At 34.9% G+C, this 27,982-nt stretch overlaps 1 protein-coding gene across 1 annotated transcript; it reads right to left on the reverse strand.

Annotated features, from left to right (window-relative positions):
• Positions 1–199: 199 nt before the first annotated feature.
• Positions 200–23,254, reverse strand: LOC120355727 (rap guanine nucleotide exchange factor 4-like; the record flags this gene model as incomplete). The annotated part of the gene is made up of 8 exons (XM_039444381.1): positions 22,971–23,254; positions 12,851–13,149; positions 8,741–8,978; positions 7,572–7,755; positions 5,435–5,583; positions 4,850–4,994; positions 3,168–3,338; positions 200–441 (listed from the first exon to the last, which is right to left on the reverse strand). Coding segments are annotated over exons 1-8 (1,519 nt in total), but the record flags the coding sequence as incomplete, so codon positions are not given.
• Between the last annotated feature and the right edge of the window lie 4,728 nt (positions 23,255–27,982).

Consider the following 27,982-nt stretch of genomic DNA (forward strand, 5'->3'; position numbering starts at 1 on the left):
CGAGGTGTTTATTTTCAATATTTATCAGATTTCGGATTTTTTCATTTGAATACCAAGGTCATAATACTTAATACTTATTTCTGCACCCTTTTTTTTCCAACACCACTTGGATAAGGGGTGGAAGGCGATCGCCTGATCCAACTTGATATTTTAAAATTTCCCTATTGCAAAATTGAAAACCTGGGAATCATATTGTAACTCATAGAACTAATAGAATTTAATTTATCAATTAATTGGAATATAAAAGGATATTGTTTAGTGAGCTCGGTAACCAGCTGCCTAGTGGGCATGTATACGATGTGAGTGAGAAAGAAGTCGTCAAGACATGGATCGTTGACTGGCTCTCTCCCTCCGCTGGCAGCTCCCACCATCACTCGCGTTTCCAGCAAGTGTTCCAACATCTTTTGCGGTGTACCTGCCACCACTAGGAATCTGCACATTCTGCAAAATAAGCACACAATCGGCTAGAATAATCCATGAAAAAATGAAGAAAAGAAGACCGAGAATAAGGTGGGAGGATCAAGTATGAGATATGTCTCCAAAAAATGGGATGTAGAGGATTGATTGATTGAGTACTTTATTTATGTAGATTACAATATATACTGGCTTAGACACTTATATACAATAGCTCACAATACAGAAAAATTATAGATGAATTTACATAATATAGACTAAGAAAATAATTATTGAACTGTATATGATATGAAAAAACAATTTGTAATATAACAACTATAGATAATTATATTGTTATGCATCTACATAAATTGGCGGAGCTTTGGACATATCAATGTCCATTCTTCGTAAAGAATATTAAAAATATCCTCCCCACTAACTCTCTACCTATGGATGGAGACAAATGACTGAGGAGCGAGAAATGTGGAGAGCTGTAGTTGAGGCGGCCAAAGTTCATATTGGGCTGTAGCGCTGAAGAAGAGAAAAATAGAATTGGCTTACACATGTACAGGATAGGGAATTCACGAATGACGCACCATCACGTCTGAACTACTCAACTAATTAACTTGAGATTTTGCATAATTATCCTGCATTTACCGAGAATGGACATAGGCTTTTTTTATCGCTATTAATCAGTTGATTCTAATTTATTGAAACAAATTTATTTGATTTGTGATTCAAATCTTTGATCGCGTAATTTTAAAAGCCTAACCGTAAAGGGTTTCCTCCGAGTGACTCCGTAGATTGGTTGGTATAAACTTATGAATTTATAGCGAGCGCTGTTGATAAATCAAAGGTTGTGGGTTCGAGACATTTCAAACCCATTTATTGACATGATCAATTATTTTACTACAATTTTTCCTTGTCCAATTATTGGAATTGCGTCATTATTTTATGTTTATACTAGAACAAAGAATGTTTATTTTTGTTCAAAAATAAGTGCATAACTTTATTTCAACACACTTGCCAAACTCTGTATGAAACGTTATATTTATAACTCGGTTGTGGTTCTGACACTGTGTTACTTGTGAATAATATTTGAAAAACACTTACTTTTATATTTTTTCGCCACACTGCACAGAAAGCAGCTGTTTTCCAGTCCCTACGTAGATCTGAAAGACCTTGTATGCAGACGACTCTCGACTCTCGTCTGACGTAAGAAACAGGTTTTTCTTTTCTGGCCTAGGCCGGAAAGAGTACTGTCCAGCCACTAACATGGAAGTCCGTAGTTAATAAGTCATCCGCTAGATCGGGCGAGTGTCAACTTTCTTCATCTGAAGTCTACATTTATTTATTTCAGTTCGAATTTCGAATCAAACTAATTCAGCATTCACTTCGCAACCATTTTTATTCAATTATTTATTGTTGATTAGCGCATTCCGAATGTTCAAAAATGCTTGAAGATGACGACGCCCATGATATTCCAAGTGAAATTTTAAAAGAATCTGAAATCCTGACTGCAAATCTTCTACCACTAAAATCAAGAGATAGGTACGATAACGAGTATTCTTCATTTTGTATTCTTTATTTATTTTGTCAGTAATACCTGTAGTGTGACGAAAAATATCGTTTGCACCATGGGCAAAAATGTTTTTCTGGCTCTCAATCTTTTCTAGTCCTCGGCATACGGCCTTGGACTTGAAATCCGATTTTGAGCCGGAAAAATCTCATTTTCTGCTCTAGGTGCGAAATATACTAATTCTAGACTAGCAGGTAACCCGTGCTCTGCCAGGGTCATTGCCAAACTGAAAACTTCAATCACTGAGATCTTGAAGAACTTCAAATAGGCCTATAACCATCCTCGGTAAACCAAGAATCAATATGAAAACTTTCTAGTTAATCACTCCAGTAGATGAAACGTTATCATGCGAATTCGTAAATTTCCTATCTCGACGAACGTGTGAAAGCCAACTCTTCCATTCATTATATTATTGATAGATAATTATTTCTGATGAGAAGTAAAAAATTGTGGTTGAGAGATAGAGGATGCATAAAAATTACCCCACCATTTCGCTCCATCAATTCAATATTGTCCAATGAACTTATCTTGAATAAAGGTTCCAGGAATATTCAATGTTGAAACAAAATACTTTTTAATTTTGAATTGTTCAATAAAACCATAGAGAAACAATAGCATAAGAAACAATAGAGAAACAATAGCATAGGTAGATATCCCATGGTATAGGGCGTTCATGTCGCAACTTTTACTGTTAAAAGTAAATTCGTATGGCTTTTGTTGGTGGGGAGTCCCTTGCGGGAAGGTCCCACCGCCTGAATATATCATTTAAGCCGTCAATGGGCCTTACGACTGTCATACTTCAGCCGGGACCGACAGTTTAACGTGCCCATCCGATAACACTTTTACTGTTATCTCAAGCCGATTACTGTTGAATATTGTAGATTTTTACTGTTTTGTTGGGATGAGAGTGTAAGAACGGAACAATATGAGAGACTACCAGCGTCACACAGCTTCACGGGAAAGAACTACGTGAACTATCAGCTTGAGATAACAGTAAGAGTTGCGACATAAACGCACTATAGCCCACCATGGGATATCTACTTATGCTATTGTTTCTCTATGATAAAACATTCTTATAATAAATCATGAAGGTAGCCTAGACTTGGAGAAACAGATTGAGCCGATTCTTAAACCCACTTGAACACAAAAAATTTGATTAATAATTTGATAGAATTACAAAAAAAATCCAACTTACTTGGGTTGATTTCTGTTGTTATTCGGAATCCGTTCTAAAATAAGGACATCCTTCCCATGCTCCTTGAAGGTGACAGTATTGGCTTCCACGTCCCTCATGATCCTGTTGAAATTCTCCTTGTCCACTCTCAAGAAATGACAAATGTCCTCCCTTAAGATTATTGTCGCTGCTCTGGAAATAGGAATGAGAGATTGATTAAAGAAATGACTAAAGGTGCGTACAGATATACGCGCCGCGAACATGAGCAATTCACTTTTAATCAGCTGATTATACCTGTATTTTCACAGAAACGGTAAGATACAGATATATAGTTTGTGTAAAACAAGTTGAGACTTGGCCCTCCATCCGAAGAAATTACAGGGTTGCCAAATCGTGTAAAATTGCAACTTTCTCAATTTCCAATACAACGTCAGAATTGGATGTAGAATATCATCCCCGATATCCTAGTAGTGCTAAAAAAGTTTCAGGGTTCAAAGATTGAAATGAAATTTTATTTTTATGATAAAATTGGAAACATCGCGAAGATTTGTTTTTCTTTTGAATATCACTTCTCTCAGAAACATGTAGCGTCGTAATGCGTAGTAATTTTATATCAAATGAACGGGGAGACTGTCTCCTTTCTATTGGTGTCTGGATCATTTTTATCCGACCCATAGATATTTTTTTATTAATTATTATGTTCGTCAATGTCGAGACATTTCGAGCAGGAAACATGAAATTTTTGACATGCTGGAAACTTTTTTGTTTCGAAAGATAAGTTGGTGGTGGAAGAGAGGAAGTTTTTCAGAAATAACTATTTATTTATAACAGATTTCCTATCCCGTACATGTATAAGCCGACTCTTTCTTTCTATTATATCATTGACTAGCAGGTAACCCATGCTCCGCAATGGTCTAATTGAAAACTTGACAAACTGAAATTTGCCGTACGGTACTGGAATCTGGAAGAATTAAAAATAGGCCTATAACCATCCTTGGTGAATTGAGAATCTACATTCTTTGTGAAAAATATAAATAAATATTCAAAATCTCAAGTTAATCGGTTGAGTAGTTGAGACGTAATGATGCGTCATTCGTTATTTTCCTATCCCGTACATGGATAAGCCAATAATTCTTCCATTTTTATTACACTATTTCCTATTAATTATATTATAGAAGATAAGTAGGCTAGTTGTTCTCTCTTTTTTCACCAGAAAAAGTAGTTGAAATTGTAGCTCCTTCATGGAGTCCAAGCTTTCTCTATAGTGAGGTCCACGTTATAATGGCAGTGTTTGATTAGCAATGGTATTGCTATCCTTGTCTATCATTCAACAAAGCGGATAGCGCTATCTCTTTCTCGCTTTGCTCTGTTGCCAGATCGGCATTTAACAATGTAGAATAATTAATTAATTAACAAAATATTTCTTCTTAATTATGAAAATTATTGAAAAATATAGTTTCTTGGTCAATAAAATATAATTGATTATTTTAAAAGAGAATGAACAGTTGATATTACATTAATAAACCTGTATCACCTACCTTGTATAGAAGGCATTGACAAGATAGTGAGGATCGGCAACGTTGTTCTCTTATCTTTCTCCACTGTCATTATAATGTGGATTTCACTATAGTGACTGGATCTATGATTAGTGAAAATTATAAAAATCCTTATAATTGATTAGAAACATTAAAGTCATGACATACCTTGGCGTATCATTAATTAAGGCTAGTTTCCCGAAGTCCTCCCCTTCTGATATAACATCCACGTTGCCTTTCGAATGTGTAACAACGTCCACAGAACCCTTCAAAATAATGTACCACGACCTTCCTTCGTCTCCTTGTTGGAATACTGCAAAAGAGAATTGGGATGAAATCAGATTTTCCAAAATAGAATTCAAATACAATAAATATTCGTATATGTACACTTTTCTGGGGAATCCCTCACTGGAAGGTCCAACCAAAGAGAATAAAATACTTTGCAGTTTCTAATTTACTATGATCCTACCTAGTCTGAAAGCATATTGAATCCTATTTAATGGTATTTTTATTCATTTTTCATTTTATATTGTATTCTACTTTTTTCTTTTATAACTATTTTGTCATTGTTTCTGTCGCAGTTTTTGATACAAATGGAGATTTGATTTGATCCAATTTGAAATGTGATGCGAGGAGGAGGAGGAGGAGGAGGAGGAGGAGAAGGAGGAGGAGGAGGAGGATGAGGATGAGGAGGAGAGGAAGGAGGAACAGAAGAAGAAAAACAAATGAGAAGGTAGAGAATAGTATACTTACGAACACTTCCTGATTTGTTATTATGCGCTTCAAACATAACCACGCTGGCTAATTCTCTTTTGACGGAATTTGAAAAATGAAGTAAAGGCTTCAGCTGCATTAATTCATCGTAGATTGTCTCCAGCTCTTCAGCAGTCCTATCATGACTCCTGGAATGAAAAACACAATTTCAATAAGTAAAGATATTCCAAGTGAAATAGCCAATCTGTTCCTAAAACTTCAAATTGCTCTTGAGGACTGGCAACCATTCTGGCTATGATGATCAATAAATTCAGAAATTGAAAACCTTTCTCTCTCGAAAAAATCTATGTACAGAGGGATTCAAGTTTTAGAATCAGCACTCAATTAACATTGGCATGCTGTCCTTGTCTGTCATTAGACTAAGCAGCTAGCTTATCCTCTTCAAACTCTGCACTGTTGCCAAATATTCAGTTGGCTACGAAAAAATATAATGACATTTACTATTATTATCGAAGTTTATCATGATGTTCAAAGTTTATTGTATCATGAAAAGATATAATCTTAGTGAATACTAATTTACCATCGACAAGAATCAACAATAAAATTGATATGCCAGATTGGATAATATATATCACAATGACGTTGATCACAGTTTTCTAATAAAGAAGGCGGCGGAAATGGAAAACGAACAACATTGCTGTCCTGTTATTTTCACTAACTTTATAACGTGAATTTTAAGGCTCTAGCCTTTAAACAGCTGAAGTCAGAAAATTGGCTTCCCAAAACGGGGCATAGTCGTAGTCCACATTCAAGTTAAAAAAACTAAAAAAAAATTCGAAAAAACTAAAAGATTGAACACAAAATAGAATAAAGAGGAAATAGTGTAAAGTTTCAGATATTTTGAATTATCTAGGAATTTTCACTTCCTCAAGGAAAAAAATTTCTAATTATAGAAATGAGAAAATAGTTATTTGTGCAACTAGTGCGCAAAGTGACAGTTTGCTGCACCAAAATAAACGTTTACTGGAATGGTTTCTTGAGTGCAGCAAACGAGCTTTGCGCACGTATTTCACATTAAATTTTTCCTACAGTTACCATTGAATATGAAAAGTGGGTAATTATGGGTAAAATTCCCTGAAATCCATCAAATGTTCTTCTGTGTAATGTTATTATTAATAAAAACCTTAATTTATTTGAAATTGAATAATAATAATTGAATTATAATGATTAGTAATTCAATTGAAAATTTATGTGACTGCTTAAAGGGGGTTTATGTTATGTAAGCATTGAAATGACTATAATCAAGGCACATAATGACAAGACAACGCTGTTCTCCACTGCCATTATAACGTGGGCCTCACTATGATTGATACCAACTTAATTTTGATTTTCCTGCACTGATGCTCCATATAACCTACTAACTATTTTGCGTTGTCATGCTGCAAATCTGGAGTACGCAAAGTACTCACTTTGCGCACGAGTGCGGAAAAGTGATTCTTTGCGGCCTGCAATCAGTGCACAAATGGTCACTTTTCAAGGTATCTGTAGGAAAAGAAGATTTATTTTGCTGCAAGTGTTTACTGCGACTACGCCCTGTTTTGAAAAGCCAAATTTTCTGACTCCAGCTGTTCAAAGTCCAGAACTTAGCTAAATCCCGAGCTCGGGAACCGACCTCGGTTATCGTCGAGAATCTGTGGTATGATATTGAGTACAGAATCGGAAGCTCTATCGAGTAATTCCACTTTACTATCATAATATTGATTTCATTCTACTAAGAATAGAATCTCATAGTGAGGTAGGAATCTTATAATGACAGTGTAGGAGAATAGAATAACAGCATTGCCGATTCTCTGCCTTGTCACTGCCTACTATGGATAATAACTAATACTGGTATATATAATGTAATATTGACTGTTTATTCTTATTGAAAATAATTTATTTTATTATATTCGTGAAGGAAATATTTTTTCAATGATTTAGTCATCGATTTTTAAATTTGAGATTGTATATTTTGTTAGTTAATTATATTTTCACATCGTTCAAAACAAATCTGGCACCGTTGCAGAGGTAGAAGAGGATAGCTCTATCTGCTTTGTCAAATGATAGACAAGGATAGCAACACCAATGTTGATCAAATACTGCCATTATAACGTCGACCTCAGTATAGTTCACTCACGGTTTTCTCAGTATCATCCTGAGCACGGCATCGGGTGCTCTATGAACCAGCTCGACTATACTCTCCTCCAGGTGTTCCTCGGCTTCAGCCACATCCTGGGCTGTGGGGATCGTCGTGGAGCCCTCCCGGTCTTGGAAGAAGTTGTACAGCAGACACTTGTCCTTGAAGGCGTGGTCCGTTGTTGCTGGAAAACACGAAAAATAGCCTCATTAGTCAGTTTTCAATTTTTTGAACTAACACTAATTATGCAAAATATATCATCACCTATTTGAAATTAACAGATTGTTTTGATAACAAAATTATTATAGTTTTTCTTCCCCTATTCTCCTTCTTCTCCTCATTCATCCACACTCTCTTTACTTCTCCTTCACATCGTTATTTTTCTCCTTCTCCTGCTTCTTTCTTTTCTCCACCTCCTCCTCCTATTGGAACCTCTACAGCCTCTCATGGGAGCGGTTAGCCTACCGGATTGGGGACCAAGCCTCATCATCATAAGGATCATCATCATCATCATCATCAACCTCTCTTTCATTATCATCAATCTCTTTCCTCGTCATCCACCTCCTCCTCCTCCTTTATCTCAACCACCTCCTCCTCCTCCACCTTCACCTCAACCTTCTTCTACTCATCGTCTCCCTCCACCTTCTCCTCATCCTACTTCGCTCACCTCTTCTCCTCTTCCTCCTCCTCCTTCAAAACACCAAACTCTCATTCTCATTCTTCTCCCTCTCAACTCCTCCCCTCCTCACTCATCATCACTTCCTTAAATGGAGCGCAAAGCGCGGAGGCTGCTATTCTACACTAATAAGGGTGCCAAGCGCGAAGCGCCAGTTATTAATATCTTAACCTGATGGTACAGCTACTGACCATGCTATATATGACGCCTTCTTTCAGCAGAAACACTGGCTTTCCCTCTCCTTCTCCTCCCTCTCTTCATTCTACTTCACCAGATTAATCCTTCTCCTCCTTCTTCTTCTCCTCTTCTATACCTGTCCTTTATCTGTTTTACTTTGAAAACCAAATTTCATTCTACCTACTCACCATGTGAAATGACTTTCATTCAACCTACTCACCATGTGAAATGACTTTCATTCAACCTACTCACCATGTGAAATGACTTTCATTCAACCTACTCACCATGTGAAATGACTTTCATTCAACCTACTCACCATGTGAAATGACACCTTCCTCGAGGAGAGCCTGCCACATGCCAGTAGCCAGCTGCCTGCTGTCCACCTGCACCGGAGCCAGACCCATGAGCCAGTCCACCAGTTCACTGCCACTCGCGCATCTCCGCACCACCAGACGCCCTCCAACCGACTTCCTGTCCCTCAGGATGCCTGACGCGTCGTTCAGCAGCAGAGCCCTCAGCACCCAGCCGGCCCGTGCCATCGCCATGCTGGGCGCCTGCTCACACAACAATTGAACAAATAATTATTATTTAACGAAAATCCTAAATAAATACTGCAAATCACCCCGAAGACCTCTGCTACTGCAGACATTGACAACAGGGTTAACAGCTGGATGGAATTTCGATGAGAAGTACTATCCAAAAATTAGTTGCCAGCCTGGGAATCGAACCCGGTACCTCCCAATTGCCAGTCAGGAATGCTTACCCTTACACCAAACTGACAATCTCTGGATAGCAGCGCTCATTTTATACAAAGCCATAGCGGCCAACCAGTTACAGATGGAATTAAATAGAGAATGCATTTATTCAAATGCTAATTTTTGGATAGTAGTTCTCATCGAATTTCCATCTAGCTGTTAACCCTGTTGTCAATGTCTGTAGCAGAGGTCTTCGGGGTGATTTGCAGCACTTATTTAGGATTTTCGTTAAATAATAATTATATATTTATTAGCATTTGAATAAATGCATTCTCTATTTAATTCCATCTGTAATTGAGCAAATTATATGGGATAAGTTACAAATTCATTCAATTCTATTATATTAAGCGAGCAATTTCTGTATCTATATATCTGGTTATTTTTATATCTGGCTATTCTTATATCTGGTTATTTTTATATCTAGTTATTTTTATATCTGGTTATTCCTATATCTGGCTATTTTCATATATGGTTATTTATGTTCTACAGATCTCGAAAACGGCTCTAACGATTTTCACGAAATTTGGAGCATAATAGGTTTATGATATAAAGATTCGATTGCACTAGGTCTCATTCTTTGGAAAATACCCTGAATGACATTTGAAGTATAATTCATCCTTGGAAAACAGATGATAATTTCGTCGTCTATCGATATCAGAAGATGCGTGTGCCTCTGTGGGAGAGAGACAGAATTATTTCCAGCTGTGTAATCGTAATCAATCAGCAAGAAATTTTATCTTGCTAGACAATTTTCAATCGATTCGATCAACATAATCTGATTTGTTGACATGACATGATAATCCTCCTGAACTGGAGTATATCATAATTTCCAAGTTGATCATTATTTGACAATTTCAAGTGATTAGTGGGTGTTATTTGTTATTCGTTTGTAAACAATCCAAATTAGAACTTTTCTGTTTTCAAATGATTGAACAGAAAATGGAACCTGAATTCAAGTGTATGAAACATAACCTACTTTTGGACCATTTATAGTGTATAAATCGAAATTCGGAGGAGAAACAGTTTTGGGCTGTGCCTGTTTGTCCTTCCCCAATCATTTTGAAAAATTGTGGTCTGTTAATCAATAAATGAATAACGAGCGAAGCTCGGTGCACCGAGCTGGGATAAGTTACTAATTCATCCAATAAAACTAATCGAACAAGTTATTTAGAGTCAAGTCATATGTCTGGGAACCCTTCAATAAGCTGGAGACTGTTGTAGATATAATACTGCAACTTCCAGGAAAAGTTATTGGTCAAATACTCCACCTTTTAACGTACAACTGGATTTCAACCTCTCATAAGGGGGTGGCTTAGGGTTTGTGGTTAAAATTTTTAGAAATTTATACAATACAAGTAATATATAAAAGCGAAATGGCACTCACTCACTGACTGACTCACTCACTCACTCGCAGAACTAAGAATCTACCGGACCAAAAACGTTCAAATTTGGTAGCTGAGTTGGCCCTTTAGAGGCGCACTAAGAACGGATTTGGAAAAATTTCCAAAGATTCGCCCAAAATCTGCGTTTTTTCAACGTTTTCTCAGCTCTATCAAGAACAAGTGAACAGAAAATGTTCAAATTTACTACAGTAGCTCAGCTGGGGTGTAATAATGTTGTGTTAGAAGGATTTTGCAATAATGTCAAAGATACGCCCAAAATCTGTGTTTTTCCCGTGGGTTTTTGCGCTTTCTCAGCTTTATCGAGAACAAATAAACAGAAAATGTTCAAATTTACTACAGTAGCTCAGCTGGGGTGTAATAATGTTGTGTTTGAAGGTATTTGAAATAACGTCAAAGATACGCCCAAAATCAGCGGTTTTTTGCGTTTTCTCAGTTCTTTCATCAAGATAGAAAATGTTCAAACTTTCAAATTTGGTACAGAGGTTTAGCTAGGGTCTAAAAATTTTGTGATGAGGTGACTTAAATATTCCATCAAAGATACGCCCAAAATCAGCGTTTTCTCAGCTTTTCTGCGTTTTCTCAGTACTTTGACTTTCTGATGGAATGAAGCATGCTCAAATGAAAAATGCAGGCGAGCGAAGCGAGCCCGCTGATCTCGTTCTTGGACGATCCAGTTGGTGGTCCAGGGGGCGGAGCTCCCTGGCCAGACGGATATGGCGAGCGAAGCGAGCCCGATGGCTAGTACAAGTATAAACTAAAACTTCTAACAGCTGCCATTTTGGATACAAGCATCATAGAACTTTCTTATTGATGTCATCTTCATTGTTCTAAAAATGTCTTTAGAATGATGTAAATTCTAAATGAATAATGTAAAATTCTTTTAGAATGATGTAATTTCACACAGTGGGTGAAATTCCATCTTCTCCATCTTCTACATTAAAAATATTTTTATTTGCAACCCATAAGTCACCTCCTTATGAGGGGTTGAAATTCAGTTGTAAGTCGAAAGGTGGAGTATTCTACCAATAACTTATCCTGAAAGTTACAGTATTATATCTACAACAGTATCCAACTTATTGAAGGGTTTCCATACAAATGACCATAGAGAAACAATAGCATAAGTAGATATCCCATGGTATAGGTTGTTTATGTCGTAACTCTTCTGTTATCTCAAGCCGATAGTCCAGGTATAGTTCTTTCCATGAAGCTATGTGACGCTGGCAGTCTCTCATATTGTGTCGTTCATATATTCTCACCCCAACAAAACAGTAAAAATCTACAATAATCGACAGTAATCGGCTTGAGATAACAGTAAAAGTTGCGACATAAACGCCCTATACCATGGGATATCTACTTACGCTATTGTTTCTCTATGATATGACTCACTCTATATAGAATAAGTTATTGATAAGTAAACTTATTGAGGATGTCTGAGGCGTCATTAAGGAGGAGAGCCCTCCGCACCCAGACATCTCCATGCTGGGCACCTGGTTACACAAAAATAGTCAATATGAAATAAACCAAATATCTAATTCAATATGAATAATTCAGTTGTAGCTCTTTATGTCAGCTACGTCTCTCAAAAAAGGAATTTCAAGCAATGCTACGATCAAAATGACCTTTACCACTCCACTTCAGCCGGAACCGACAGTTCAACGAGCCCATCCGATAACACAGTACCACTGTATTCATGGGGACATAATAATTATAGTTATTGTTAGTATGATGATTTTTTTTTAACATCTTTATTGCCCATAAAAACAAAATACAAAATAAAACTTACAAAGAAATATTCTAGATTATAATATTATGCTATTTTACAAATAAATTGAAATTACAAATAATTAGAATTGAATCTTCATTTAATAATTATCATCTATAATATTATGAACAAGGATACCATTCCGTGATTATTTCTAATTAAATAAATTAATATTTTCTTGATCTTATGTATGTATTTTAGTTTACTGCAGTAGCTTATATCAATTTTTTGTGAAGCTTTTTTGTATTTTGTTTTAGGTGAATAAATAAATTTATCCATTCATTCATCCTTTTCCTCAATATAATAAGTATATTATAATTGTCATTATTTCTAATTAAATAAATTAATTAACATTTCCTTAATTTTCATGTATGTATTTTAGTTTGGTGCAGTAGCTTATATTTATTTTTGTAAAGCTTTTTTGTATTGTTTTGTGGCATATAAAAGGATTCATTCTATCATCCATTCCAAACATCCAAAAAATGATGTTAAAATCTTGCACTAACCTCAGTTATAGGATCGGCAGGATTGGCCGTTTCTGGACTGTTCGCCCTCCTCACTGAGGAGGCAGCTGTCGAGTGGTTGGGATGTGATTGGTGAGGAGGAGAATGTCCGCCTCCTCCACCACCTACTCCTCTTCCTCCTCCTCCTCCTTCCACTCCTCTACAGTTGGGAGGAGAAGGAGGTGATTTGCTGTTAGCGGTAACTGTCACTGAGGAGGAGTTGTGAGGAGGCTTGGAGGAGGAGATGTGACTGGAAGCCAGAGCTGAGGAGGTGGTGATGGTTGTCACTACTGGTCTCATACCTGTAACAAAAAATTAGAAAATATTAATCTTCGAAATGAATATTTCTTTATGAATTCCCCAGACATCCAATAGTACAATAGAACTCCAATCATCCGAATTGCTTCCATGGTGAGGATCACGTTATAATGACAGTGGAGTGGAAACAGCAATTTTTTCAACTGGATTTCCTCTCTATCCTATACTATTAAACGAGCAACTTCTGTTTAAATGTTTAGATTTTTGGATGTTTAGATGTTTAGATGTTTAGATGTTTGTATTTCACCGGATCTCGAGAACGGCTCTAACGATTCTCACTAAATTCAGAACATAGTAGGTTTATAGTATAAAGATTCGATTGCACTAGGTCTCATCCCTGAGGAAACTCGCTGAAGGACATTAAAAGGATAATTATTATTCATCCTTGGAAAAACAGATGATAATAAATATTTCGTCGTCTGTTGGTGATAGAAGTGAGTGAGCGAGTTCTACGGCTTCGTTTACGGAGGTAGTAGTTCATGTGTGTGGGACTGTGTCAAAATTATGACTCAGCTGTTGAACTTTTGTAATCATTCAATCAGGTACTTAGTGCCGGTTGCAAAAAAGCCAGGATATTTTCAATCCTGATTTATTCCAGTTGATCCATCTTTTTGAAATGGTCTTCTCTGATTTGGTTCAAGTAAAGTAAATCAGGATTAAATTTAACCGGTTTTTGTGCAACTGGGCCTTTGTGAGGGAAATTTTTGCATTCTTCTGGGAATTAATCTCAATTCACTGTGATTAGATAGAACATTTCTGTATGAATGTTATTATAATTTATTCTTTCGTAATAAATTTTTTATGCTTTTGTACTCCAGACCGAAGCTCGGTCCCCGATATTAGATAATATTGGTTCTGGATAACAGACTGGATTCGATAGTTCTGGGGAACTGATTAAATTGAGAGAATATCAATAAAATGCAGGTCTGAACATTGGAAGAAAATGAGGAATTCCTACAATATAATATCAGTGCGAACTGAAAACTCAGATACCAGAACTGAGTCAGCAAGGTTACTTAATATTATTTATTTTATTCATTTCAAAATCGAAGCAACAGGTTAATCCCAAACATGCTGCCTCAACATCACAATAAGACAATTCATATTCAAAACAAAATTTACCAAACCAACGTTAGAAAAAGCACCTACTTAGAAAGAAACTACTTGAGAGAAAACAACTTGGAAAAAAGTATAAATGATATTATTAAGTAGAAGTAAATGAAAGAAAAGTTGAAAATATACATAAAATGATGGGACCGCAACAAACTGGGCTGGTGACAAAGTGGGCCGACGACAAATTGGGCTTGCACCGCCAAAGTTGCACTCTGAGGAATGCAGCCCAGTTTGACGGCGTGCAACTTTGGCGGTAGCCCACTTTGTCGTCAGCCCAGTTTGTCATCATTCCGAATTGGTGATGTGAGATGATGACAGCTTGAATGAGAAGATGAGGATGATGATAATTATGATTAGAGTGGTGTGGCCTTAACCGGTTCAGGACGCAGGTGGGAGGTGTGCTGAGCTGATGACAGCATGGGGATACACCTCTGATCCTCTGTGCCAATGTGAACAATTCAATCAATGAATCACCTGATATCTGAGTGTCCACAACACTCCTATCATGAAGGGCTGACACAAGTTCATGATGCTGGAGAAGAGGCATGTTGTCAGTGGCTCCACAACTTACTAGATTCTATTAGTATTTAACGTGTAATAGTATATTTCGCACCTAGGGACGAAAATGAGACTTTTCTGGCTCGAAATCGGTTTTCAAGTCCAAGGCCGTGGGCCGAGGACTAGAAAAGATTGATAGCCGGAGATACATTATTGCCCATGGTGAGAACGTTCTTTTTCGCGACACAGAAAAATAAACAATATAAATATGAGAATAATTATTGTTTATTAGGCACTTCCGAAAGCAAAACAGGAAGGTCATAGCTCTAGCAAATCTGAGGTACCGGTAATCTGAATATCAGGAAATTGTCCAAGTATTTTTATTTTTTATTCTGATTTGTCTAAATAACCTAAAAGATTATGTTCAATTATGTAAGAGGTTGAGTTTATACTTTTTATTCTTCCAAATGACTATAAGATAATATTATTATAAATGTTTTGATTCTTGAATAATAAACAATGCTTGTTGTCCTTGACTTTGGAAGTTTAGGTTAGAAGTTCTATCCTACTCTGGAACTCGAATTTGAATAGTTTATAATATATATTTCATCTGTATTTCATTCATCCAAATAAAATGATAGTATCTTATTGCAGAATACTTATTCAATTCTAGAAGCATAAACTGATTCCGTTTCATAAACCATTTTGTAAACACGTCACATCAAATCAGAATCAGCTGACTTCAAGTTATTTTACAGCCCTAGGGCCGTAAAACTTTTACCGGCCTGGTCAGAGAACAATCATTTTCGGCCTCCATATGACGCACGAAAACCAGCTCATTACATCCAAGTGGGGCGAAAAATTATCTTCTTAACCTATGAATGCATATGCAAAATATATATTATATATTTATTATTATGATGATGGTGATGGTGAGTGACAATGAGAAACTATGACAATAGAGGGAAAATTAGGAGGCTAACACAAAGTAGAAGTGTAAAAACTGTGTCAGTGCATTTTCATTTCCAGTTATTCTGATTTTGTCACAGTGCGCTTGAAACTTGATCGACCATTAGAAAACACATCCACCCTCGCCTCAAGTCCATTCAACAATCTTAGAATATTCGTTGAATGGGGAAAAATATGCACCCACTGTTCTACACCTATGGACAAGGAGATAAGAAGAATCAACCTCATTCATGAAAATTTTTCGGAGAATAATCAAAGACGAGACCTCCCGCCTGAGGTTGAGACTATCAACCTCAAACAATGTGTAGATTAATCAACCAATCTCACAAGAGTGCCCAAATCTGTTATGGACATTAACATTATTATTATATGAAATCAAAATTAAATGCTGTGAATCACCCCGAAGACTTCTGCTACTGCAAATATTGACAACAGGGTAAACAGCTACATGGAAATTCGATTAGCGCTACTATACAAAAATTATTAAAATATTATACTTGTAGTTCTGTGAACAGTAGACCTCACGCAGAATTCTCATCCACAAGTACCTGATTGAAACTATAGACCTTATGGAAATACAGCAATAGACTGGCTTCTACACATCTGTGTAATCACTTGTCAGCTGATTTATGATGAATAATTCCATAGTCTGATTTTTACTTACCTTGCCCTATTACCATAGGTAAGGAAAGTATGCTTTCCGAAGAAAATTAAGGTACCCCAATTTCTACATTTCTATACGTTTCAAGGTCCCCTGAGTCCGAAGAAGTGGTTTTTGGTATTGGTATGTATATGTGTGTGTATGTGTGTGTGTGTGTGTGTGTGTGTGTGTGTGTGTGTTGTGTGTGTGTGTGTGTGTGTGTGTGTGTGTGTGTGTGTGTGTGTGTGTGTGTGTGTGGTGTGTGTGTGTGTGTGTGTGGTGTGTGTGTGTGTGTGTGTGTTGTGTGTGTGTGTGTGGGTGTGTGTGTGTGTGTGTGTGTGTTGTGGGTGTGTGTTTGGTGTTGTGTTGTGTGTGTGTGGTTGTTGTGTGTGTGTGTGGTGTGTGTGTTGTGTGTTGAGTGTATGTGCGTCTGTGTACACGATATCTCATCTCCTATTCAACGGAATGACTTGAAATTTGGAACTTGAGGTCCTTACACTATAAGGATCCGACACGAACAATTTCGATCAATGCAAATCAAGATGGCGGCTAAAATGGAAAAAATGTTGTCAAAAACCGGGTGTGTGTGTGTGTGTGTGTGTGTGTGTGTGTGTGTGTGTGTTGTGTGTGTGTGTGTGTGTGTGTTGTGTGTGTGTGTGGTGTGGTGTGTGTGTTGTGTTGTGTGGTGTGTGTGGTGTGTGTGTGTGTGTGTGTGTGTGTGTGTGTGTGTGTTGTGGTTGTGTGTGTGTGTGTGTGTGTGTGGTGTTTGTGTGTGTGTGTGTGTGTGGTGTGTGTGTGGGTGTGTGTGTTGTGTGTGTTGTGTGTGTGTGTGTGTGTTGTGTGTGTGTGTATGAGTGTATATGCGTCTGTGTACACGATATCTCATCTCCCAATCTCCCAATAACGGAATGACTTGAAATTTGGAACTTAAGGTACTTACATATAAGGATCCGACACAAACAATTTTGATCAAATGGCGGCTAAAATGGCAAAAATGTTGTCAAAAACAGGGTTTTTCGCGATTTTTTCAAAAACGGCTCCAATGATTTTTATCAAAGTTCTACCTACAATAGTCATCAATAAGCTCTATCAACTGTTACAAGTCCCATATCTGTAAAAATTTCAGGAGCTCCACCCCATCTATGCAAAGTTTGATTTTAGATTCTCAATTATCAGGCTTCAGATACAATTTGAACAAAAACTTTTGAGTGGAAAAGATTGAGCATGAGAATTTCTACAATTGATGTTCAGTAACATTTTCACCTAAAATTGAAAATAAGCACGAAATTCGAGAAAATGTGATTATCCAATAATAGCAAACTGTTGGCAACTGTTGATTCTATTAAATGATTCTATGAAGAGATAACAGACAAATTTCCAAAAACCTTGTATATACGTCGACGCGCAATTAAAAAAGGAAAATACCTGTCAAATTTCATGGAATCTATTACCGCGTTTCGCCGTAAATACGCAACATATAAAAATATAACATATAACATTTAAACATTTAAACTTTAAACTTTAAACATTTAAACTTTAAATTAAACATTTAAACATTAAACATTTAAACATTTAAACATTTAACATTAAACATTTAAACATTTAAACATTTAAACATTTAAACATTTAAACATTTAAACTTTAACATTTAACATTTAAACATTTAAAATTTAAACATTTAAACATTTAAACATTTAAACATTTAAACATTTAAACATTTAAACATTTAAACATTAAACATTTAAACATTTAAACATTTAAACATTTAAACATTAACATTTAAACATTTAAACATTTAAACATTTAAACATTTAAACATTTAAACATTTAAACTTTAAACATTTAAACATTTAACATTTAAACATTTAAACATTTAAACATTTACATTTAAACATTTAAACATTTAAACATTTAAACATTTAAACATTTAAACATTTAACATTTAAACATTAAACATTTAAACATTTAAACATTTAACATTTAAACATTTAAACATTTAAACATTTAAACATTTAAACATTTAACATTTAAACATTTAAACATTTAAACATTTAACATTTAAACATTTAAACATTTAAACATTTAAACATTTAAACATTTAAACATTTAAACATTTAAACATTTAAACATTTAAACATTTAACATTTAAACATTTAAACATTTAACATTTAACATTTAAACATTCACATTTAAACATTCAAACATTCAAACATTCAAACATTTAAACATTAAAGAAATGCCAAACCGGTAACTCACTTCGCTCGGTCATTATTATTACTATTATATTATTTCAATATAGAAGGATTCTGTGAAAAAATAGTAGTCCATACACTTACCGACATCCTAGCAATAGGGTGACTAGTGAAGAACTGAGGAATATTCCCTTAGACATGACAGGGCTCACTACGAAATAGGGGAAATCTAACTCAGCCTACCATGAGTCATCTAGTGATAATAGTTAGGGGAGAGTTCTGGTCAATAGTTATTATACACATGCACTATTTACTCATAGGATATTCTTCCTTACTCAGGACTTGGTGTTAACAGTGAATTATTTACTCCTTTTTTGTTTTAATTTTCTTTTTCTCTTCCTTTAATTGATCAAGTCTTAAGAAAGGGACATTTTTAGGTTGTTGTCCTATCCGAATCATTGTGTATGATCCGTGCTTTTATCAGAATTAAATAAGTAGAATAATAGGTTTAATAATAATAATTTCTGTGGATGTTGGACGACACATCCAGAGGAGTTTATTCATAAATTCAGGAACATACATTACATTATATTACATATTTTTATATAACAATATTCAGGGTTTAGAAAATGATACCTCACTATATATATATGTGTGAGGTTATCATCAAATTAATACAAATTTATGCTACAACAGATAATACAAAAATTCCAAAAAATCTAAAACTATATCTATTACCCTAAGCATCACCTAGTACAAAGATACTAAACCGAGGTACTATTTTCTACCTATAAATTACCTTATTTAATAAGAATACTATTTAATTTTAAATCCTACTTACTATTAAAATTCTTCTTCTTCTTTTTCTCCTTCTTCATCTTGTTCTTCTTATCCTTCTTGTTCTTGTTCTTGTTCTTGTTCTTCTTCTTCTTCTTCTTCTTCTTCTTCTTCTTCTTCTTCTTCTTCTTCTTCCTTCTTCTTCTTCTTCTTCTTCTTCTTCTTCTTCTTCTTCTCTTCTTCTTCTTCTTCTTATTCTTCTTCTTCTCTTCTTCTTCTTCTTCTTCTTCTTCTTCTTCTTCTTCTTCTTCTTCTTCTTCTTCTTGTAGTTAAAATAATAAGTATCCTTGTGCTATTTTTCTTCCAATTTTATAGGTGACAAAGTCCAAGATAAGGTTAGAATTTCACGTGTACAATTTTTATAAAATTCTGGTCCAAAATAACATTAAAACTATAAAAAAATTTGAATTTAGATGGCTTAATTGATAAATTAATTAGAAATATTCCACTCAATTACCACTTTTAACGAATAATATGAGTTATTTAAGAATTTGGCACTATTCAAGAAACACAAACTCGTAAACACTAAAGCTCAGCTAAACACTAAATAATTATTGAACACATTTCATAGAAGAATAGAGAAATAAACACAAATAAATCTTATAGCACCCTTTATTTAAAAAAAAAAAACTTTAAAATAGTTGAACAACTAGTTTCGGTTTACACCATCTACAAATTATATTACATTGTACAGAAGTGTATTTACATTAATATTATGTATTGAGAAGCCAATATAAAATAATTAAAATAATTTTATCATAACAGATGACAAGTTCAACGAATCTCTACTTGAGCACCTTCTCTTGCACAAAAAAAAAAACCTGGTGTTGCGCACTCACACAACTTTCCTTGGCGTTATGAAAATTGATCAACTGACGCTAGTGTTCACGCGCATCTCAAGTCTACTATTATTCAAAAATCTAAGCCAGCTGGTGACAGGACAATAGCGCTGCAGACACACGAAGACTGCTATCTCTTCATTGTGAATCTTTAATAGAATCAACAGTTTGCAATTAATAATCTTATTTTCTCGAACTTATTGCTCGAGCTTATTTTCAATTCAAGGTGGAAATGTTACTGAATATTAATTGTAAGAATTTTTATGCTCAATCTTTTCCACTTGAAATTTTTCGTTAAAATTGTATTTGAAGCCTGATAATTGGGTAATTGGATAATTGATCAAACTTTGCATAGATGAGGCGGAACTCCTGGAATTTTTACAGATATGGGACTTGTGAAAGTTGATAGATCAATGAATTTTTAGGTTTAAATTTGATCAAAATCGTTGGAGCCGTTTTTCGAGAAAATCGCAAAATCCTGTTTTTAACGCCATTTTAGCCGCCATCTTGAATTGAATTGGATCGAATTGTTCGTGTCGAATCCTTATACTGTAAGGACCTTAAGTTCCAAATTTCAAGTCATTCCGTTAATTGAGAGATGAGATAATCGTGTACACAGACGCACATACACTCATAAACACAACCACACACACACACACACACCACACACACACACACACACACACACACCACACACACACAATACCAATACTTTCCTTACCTATGGTAATAGGGCAAGGAAAGTAATATGTAGACGATATTCAATTTCTCGCCATACATTGTCGATTGGCTCATCAGACAATATTGATGATTGATCAGACAATAAATTGATATAGTGTGATGTCCCGAGTCACGACTCCAATTCTTTGTTTTGATTTATCAAAATATCACATAACTCCTTTGCATACAACTTATTTTTCACGGCCATACTCTAAACATAAACTTCATTGAACAGTGATAACCGATTTGCTTTTGTGGAACCACAGAACGCACATAGCTTCCTCCTTAGGCTAGCTTCTCACGCATTCGGTTTCATTCGGTTCGGTTCGTTTTCGGTTCGGTTTGGTTCGTTTTCGGTTTGTTACCGAAAACGAATGAGACTTTCATACATGTCAGGTTTTAACTCGTACGGTTCTAATTAGGTATTTTATTCTCAAACTCAGCTGTGTTTGGATTTTTACAAGTAAAAGTAAATAGTAAATTCGTATGGCTTTTGTTGGTGGGGAGTCCCTTGCGGGAAGGTTCCACCGCCTGAATATATAATTTGAGCCGTCAATGGGTCTTACGACTGTCATACTTCAGCCGGGACCGACAGTTTAACGTGCCCATCCGATAACACGGGTGGATTTTTACAGTTCATGCTTTATATTTAAATATAACAGCTAGTGTTAAATTGTAAGATGTTATTTCTTGAACAACGAAATTTTAATTTGATTAAAAATTGTGAATTATTTAAATAGTTTATTTTCGATTATGTTAATTTTTGATGCTCAGAGATTATTTTTTTAGTTGAAAATTTGTTCCTTGTTTCGACACATGGTATATAAATTTCATCTCTTCTCTCCTTGATAAATCATGTTATATTCGTGGAATATAAAACACAAATGAAAAATAAAAATCCTCCCTGAGTTTTAATTTATATCTTTCATATTTTTTTAGCAAACTATTCATTGAGAAAAAAAATGTCCTTTGAACTAACAGAAATGAATTGACTATATGATTTTGACTTGGAAAATTTGAATCAGATAATCCAGATAATCACGATATTAGTTAAAATGAAACAAAAAAGCGAGCGTGTGTAAAAGACTTTGTTTTTTCAGTTTCCCTAGCAAAGAATTCGAATATGATGAAACCTATTCGTGTCGAGGGGGCGTTCGGTGCTATGCGGTTGCTATTCGGTACCGAATTCAAACCGAATCATCGTTTCTCACTTATCGGAAATTGCCGAAAACGAACCGAACCGAACCGAAAGTGTGTGAAAGTAGCCTCTCGCTAGCAACGAATTGAAACCTGATAGAATTTATTAGAGTTAAGTCGGCATTCGGTTTTATGCGGTTTCTATTTGGTACCGAATTCAAACCGAATTACCGTTTACACACTTATCGGAATTAACCGAAAACAAACCGAAACGAAACGAACCGCAATGAATGCGAAACTACCCTCACACTCTGTCACTCCACACACCATTGACTGACTCTGTTTCTATGAATGCCATCACAAATTATAGCAGCTGAACCAATGTGGGCCACAAAAATTTTATTTTTCATTCATCTATGAAATGCATTCAATAACTCATGCTCACTCTTCATAAGATATCAATTCTTTAAATATGTATAGGAAGTTCATCACTCGATCCTGGCACAAATGAAGTTGAAATCTATTATTATTGTCAGGTTTTCACTACAACTCGAATTAAATTCAATCCATTTGTCATAAAATTATTACAAATCAAGTAGGCAATCATGGATGTATTTGAATAGAGATTTGAAAAAAATACAATATCCTGTATACTATCCTTGATACGAAGCTACATTTATAGTTAGTAAGGACCGTTTGCACAGAAGTCGGTTACATTTCAATCGTGAATCCATGAGAACCATTCAGAGAAGACTTCCTTGGAAAGACGGCTTCTCTGATTGGTTCTCGTGGAATTAATCAGGATTAAAATTTAACAGGCTTTTGTGCAACCAGCATTTAGAATTGATAGTTATACTCACATTTCGGGAAGAACAGACTGAACAGATGTCGATACAAAGGCTTCGATTGGCAAGACATGAAGCCTTGAGCACAATATGATTCCAGATTCATTTTAATCACAGAGTCCAATCTTTAATCATTTCAAACACAAAAGTCCATATTGATTGACTCTAGTCCAACACTCAGCTCCAATAGAGATTGTTCCCCATTATAAAGTCTTGAAAGTGTTTCCTCAAACATCATAACAAAAATGTATCCAAAATAAATGTTCCAACAGTATGTAGACTATATTCTCGTATCACTGAATTCATTGTGATAAGGCAAAGCTTCGTATTTATAAAACAAAATTAATCTCCTGAACCTGAAGATGGTGTAAACCGAAACTAGCTGTTCAACTATTTTAAAGTTTTTCAAAGAATAAAGGGTGCTATAAGATTTATTTCGTTTTATTAATTTAAAAGTAGCCCATGTCAATAAGTGCTTCGTATTTATGTATAAAGCCGTGTCCACACTGAACAAATGTTCGACAAACATGTTTGTTGAAACAGTTTGGGCAAATTTTATAATTATTATTAAACGAAAATCCAAATTAAATGTTGTAATTCACCCCGAAGACTTCTGCTACTGCAAATATTGACAACAGGGTAAAAAGCTAGATGAAATTCGATGAGCGCTACTATTCAAAATTAATTGTCAGCCCGGGAATCGAACCCAGTACCTCCTAATTGCCGGTCAGAATGCTCACCCTTACACCAACTGACAATCTCTGAATAACAGCGCTCATTTTATACGAAGCCATAGCGGCCAACCAGTCTACAGATGGAAATTTCAGATGGAAAAAATATCTCAGTAATTTCCATCTGCAGAATGGCTGGCCGCTATGGCTTCGTATAAAATGAGCGCTGCTATCCAGAAATTGACGTTTTGGTGTAAGGGTAAGCATTCCTGACCGGCAATTAGGAGGTACTGGGTTCGATTCCCGAGCTGACAAATAATTTTTGTATAGTAGTCCTCATCGAATTTCCATCTAACTGTTTACCCTGTTGTCAATATTTGCAGTAGCAGAAGTCTTCGGGGTAAATTACAGCATTTAAGTTGGATTTTCGTTCATAATGAAAATTGATTCATTAGCATTTGAATAATTGCAATATCTCAGTAATTTCCATCTGTAAATTTTATCATGTTTGTGACAAAAAACGTGGCCAGTGTGGACGCGTCACCAAACAAAATATTTTCAAGTGAGGAAAACAGGTTTCATGTTTTACAGCTGTCAACACTGAAAATGTTTGGAAAAACAGGAATTCTTTGTTTGACAAACAATGATTATCCAAACTTTGAAAAATGTTTGTCTCTGAGCTCCTCAACAAACATGTTTGCCGAACATTTTTGTCGAACATTTGTACAGTATGGACACGGCTTAAGACTACATCACTGTTGCTACACCTTTGAACAGGAAAGATGGGAGAACAGAGTTGCCGTTTCTTTGTCTTACCACTGCTTCTATAGAGGATAGCTATATCTGGAGTAATACTAAATGCTCATTCTACTGTGTTTCGGCCTACTAGAATTTCCAGAAAGATATTTTCATTTCATTTATTCATTCATTGTATAAAACACAATAATCATAATACAATATTATCACATTGAAGGAAAAACTAGGCTGAGCCTGTACTATTTCTCTGCAAAAATTCGATAAAATGTTAATGTTATCCAAAAGTTAAGGTTATGTAATCACACACTGCTCTGCTTCTTCACTTGATTTTCGATCCAGGAATAATGATTAGAAAATTTTGAATTTTCAAGGTTGATGTTATACTCCTCTAAATGAATCACAAAATGTATCACAATAAATTAAAAACTTGAGAAATATTCAACTGCAAGTTAGTGGTATATTCAGATTGATCGTCTAACATCACCATCAAAATAATATGTGGAGAGAAAATTGTTGAAAATAATGAAATAATGAAAAAAATAGATCATGGAGGAATTGATTTATAACTGCCACGATATTATACAAACGGTATTATACATACATTATACGTATTATACAAACTCATTTTAATACTCTAGTGAGTCAGCACCTGATTAACATTGGTATTGCTATCCTTGTCTGTCATTAGACAATGCAGATAGCTCTATCCTTTACTAGCTCTGCAACGTTGTCAAATCGTTTGTATACTATGAAGAAACATAGTGAACTTCCAGAATATTCAATCTCAATTATTATAGAAATTCATAATTAAATCATAAAAATATATTTTCTCGTTTGAAATCCTATTATATCAAGCGAGCAATTTTTGTATTTTTATACCAAAACGGCTCTAACGATTTTCACGAAATTTGGAACATAGTGGGTTTATGATATACAAATTCGATTGCACTAGGTCTCATCCCTGAGAAAACTCGCTGAACGACATTAAAAGGATGATATTCATCCTTGGCTGGAACAGCTGATACTTTCGTCGTCTGTGGATAGTAAAAGTGAGCGAGTGATTCTGTGGAAAATCAAAATATCGCATCCCCGAAATTCATAAGCTGATAGCCAGATGTGATTAATAAACACGATCATTTTAGAGAATTGTGTTCTGTTTATCAATAAATAAAAATAACGAGCGAAGCTCGGCCCCCCGATATTGATAATTATATTATTAAAATACTAGGATTATTCAACATTACTCTTATAACAAAAATTAACGATTCATATTATCTGAATTTCAATCTCTGTTTTTGAGAAAATTTATAATTAAATCATAAAATATTTTTTCTCGTTGAAATCCTATTATATTAAGCGAGCAATTTCTGTTTTTTTATATCTGATATTTCTATTTATATCTGGTTATTTCCTTATTCTATAATAAAGGAAAGAACTAGCTCATACACGTACGGGATGGGAAAATTATGTTTGACACAATCATCATCACGTCTCAACTACTGCACTGATTAACTTGAAATTTCGCATATGGATTCTTAATTAACTGAGGATGGTTATAGGCCTATTTCCAATTCTTCAAGATTTCATTACGTCGAGTTTTTAGTTCCTCAATTTTTAAAATAGACGCTTGCGGAGCACGGGTTACCTGCTAGTTTTAAATATTTAAACTCATCATCACTAACAAAAATCATCGATAAATATTATATCACATGATACTGGAATGCTTTGAATCACAGCCACCCACTATTAGAAGACACTGGTAAAAGAAACTCTGCAACAATGTTCCTATCATTTCCACTAACTTTATAACGTGAAATTAACTGAATAGTAAAAAATTAATAAAAACGTATTTCATCGAAACTATACAAAAATCAATAAAAACGTATTTTATCAATGAGGTGGGAGACATAACTGAAAACACACTGTTGACAAAATAAGTTCGAAGTAACGTAAAACTGAAGATGATTGAGAATTGAGGGAACTCTGCAACAATGTCCTCCTATCATTTTCACTAACTTTATAACATGAATCTCACTGAATAGTCAACTATACACGAATCAATAAAAACGTATTCTATCAATGAAGTGGAAGACATAACTGAAAACACACTGTTGACAAAATATTGAAGTAACGTAAAACTGAAGATGATTGAGAATTGAGGGAACTCTGCAACAATGTCCTCCTATCATTTTCACTAACTTTATAACATGAATCTCACTGAATAGTCCACTAGACACGAATCAATAAAAACGTATTTTATCAATGAAGTGGAAGACATAACTGAAAACACACTGTTGACAAATTCATTTTGAAGTAACGTAAAACTGAAGATGATTGGAAATTGAGTTTTGATAAAGCTTATCAGCGTAATGTTGACTTTGGTGATTTCAAAATTGGTCTACTATAGTGAGGTCCACGTTATAATGGCAGTGTTTGATAAGCAATAGTATATTGCTATCCTTGTCTATCATTCAACAAAGCGAATAGCGCTATCTCTTTCTCGCTTTGCTCTGTTGCCAGATCGTCTTTCAACAGTGTAGAATTAAGCAATCATGGAGATAATCATAATGAATCAATTAATCAATCATAATGCAGGTAAGCAATCACCAAAATATATCATCTTAATTATGAAAATTGAAATTGAAATTGGAATTGGAATTTATTCTCCCAAAACACATTACATTACAATATATAACTGAAAATAGTGGAACAATATTGTTTTAAACAACCCCTGAGTGTGGGGTCGTGCATTATGAAATTATTGAAAAATATTATTTCTTGCTTAATAGAATATAATTGATTATTTTAAACGATAATGAACAGTTAATACTACATCAATAAACCTGTATCAGTCAGCTGTGAATAACAAATTAATAGTGAGTAGGTTCTTGATTATGTATTAATTTTTTTTCTAATAAGTGCAATATTTCTAAAGTTTTCAATTTATTGTGATACATTCTGTGATTCATTTAGAGTATGAAATCAACCTTCAAAATTCAAAATTTTAAATCATCAATCCTGGACCGAAAATCAAGTAACGAAGCAGTGTGTGATTCACATAACCTTAACCTTTGGACAACATTAACATTTTATCAAAATTTTTGGAGAGAAATATTACAGGCTCAGCCTAGTTTTTCGTCCAATGTCATAATTGTATTATGATTATAGTATTTTATACAATAAATGAATGAATGAATAAATCAGCTACCGTCTATAGAAGGGATTGATAAGACTGACATATGAGGATCGGCTACGTTGTTCTCCTATCTTTCTCCACTGTCATTATAACGTGGACCTCACTGTAGAGAGAGATTCACTTGGGGCTGTCAGCATTGGGTGAATGGGAAGCAGTATGGTGTTATTCATCAGGAATGCTGACAATTTTTGAGTGAATATTATAGTACTGGCTTAATATCTGTTTTGATATGCTCTTGAGTACTTGATAAAGTGGGCTGGGTACTTGGAAATTGGAGATAAAATTGTGATTTTCGTTAATGATTGTGAGGAGGAGATGAGGAGGAGGAGGAGGACGAGGAGATGGAAGACGAGGAGGGGAAAAGATTGATTGATTGATTGAGTACTTTATTTATGTGGATTACA

Source organism: Nilaparvata lugens, unplaced genomic scaffold (genome assembly GCF_014356525.2).
Source record: "Nilaparvata lugens isolate BPH unplaced genomic scaffold, ASM1435652v1 scaffold4482, whole genome shotgun sequence".
NCBI classification, from domain to species: Eukaryota; Metazoa; Arthropoda; class Insecta; order Hemiptera; family Delphacidae; genus Nilaparvata; species Nilaparvata lugens.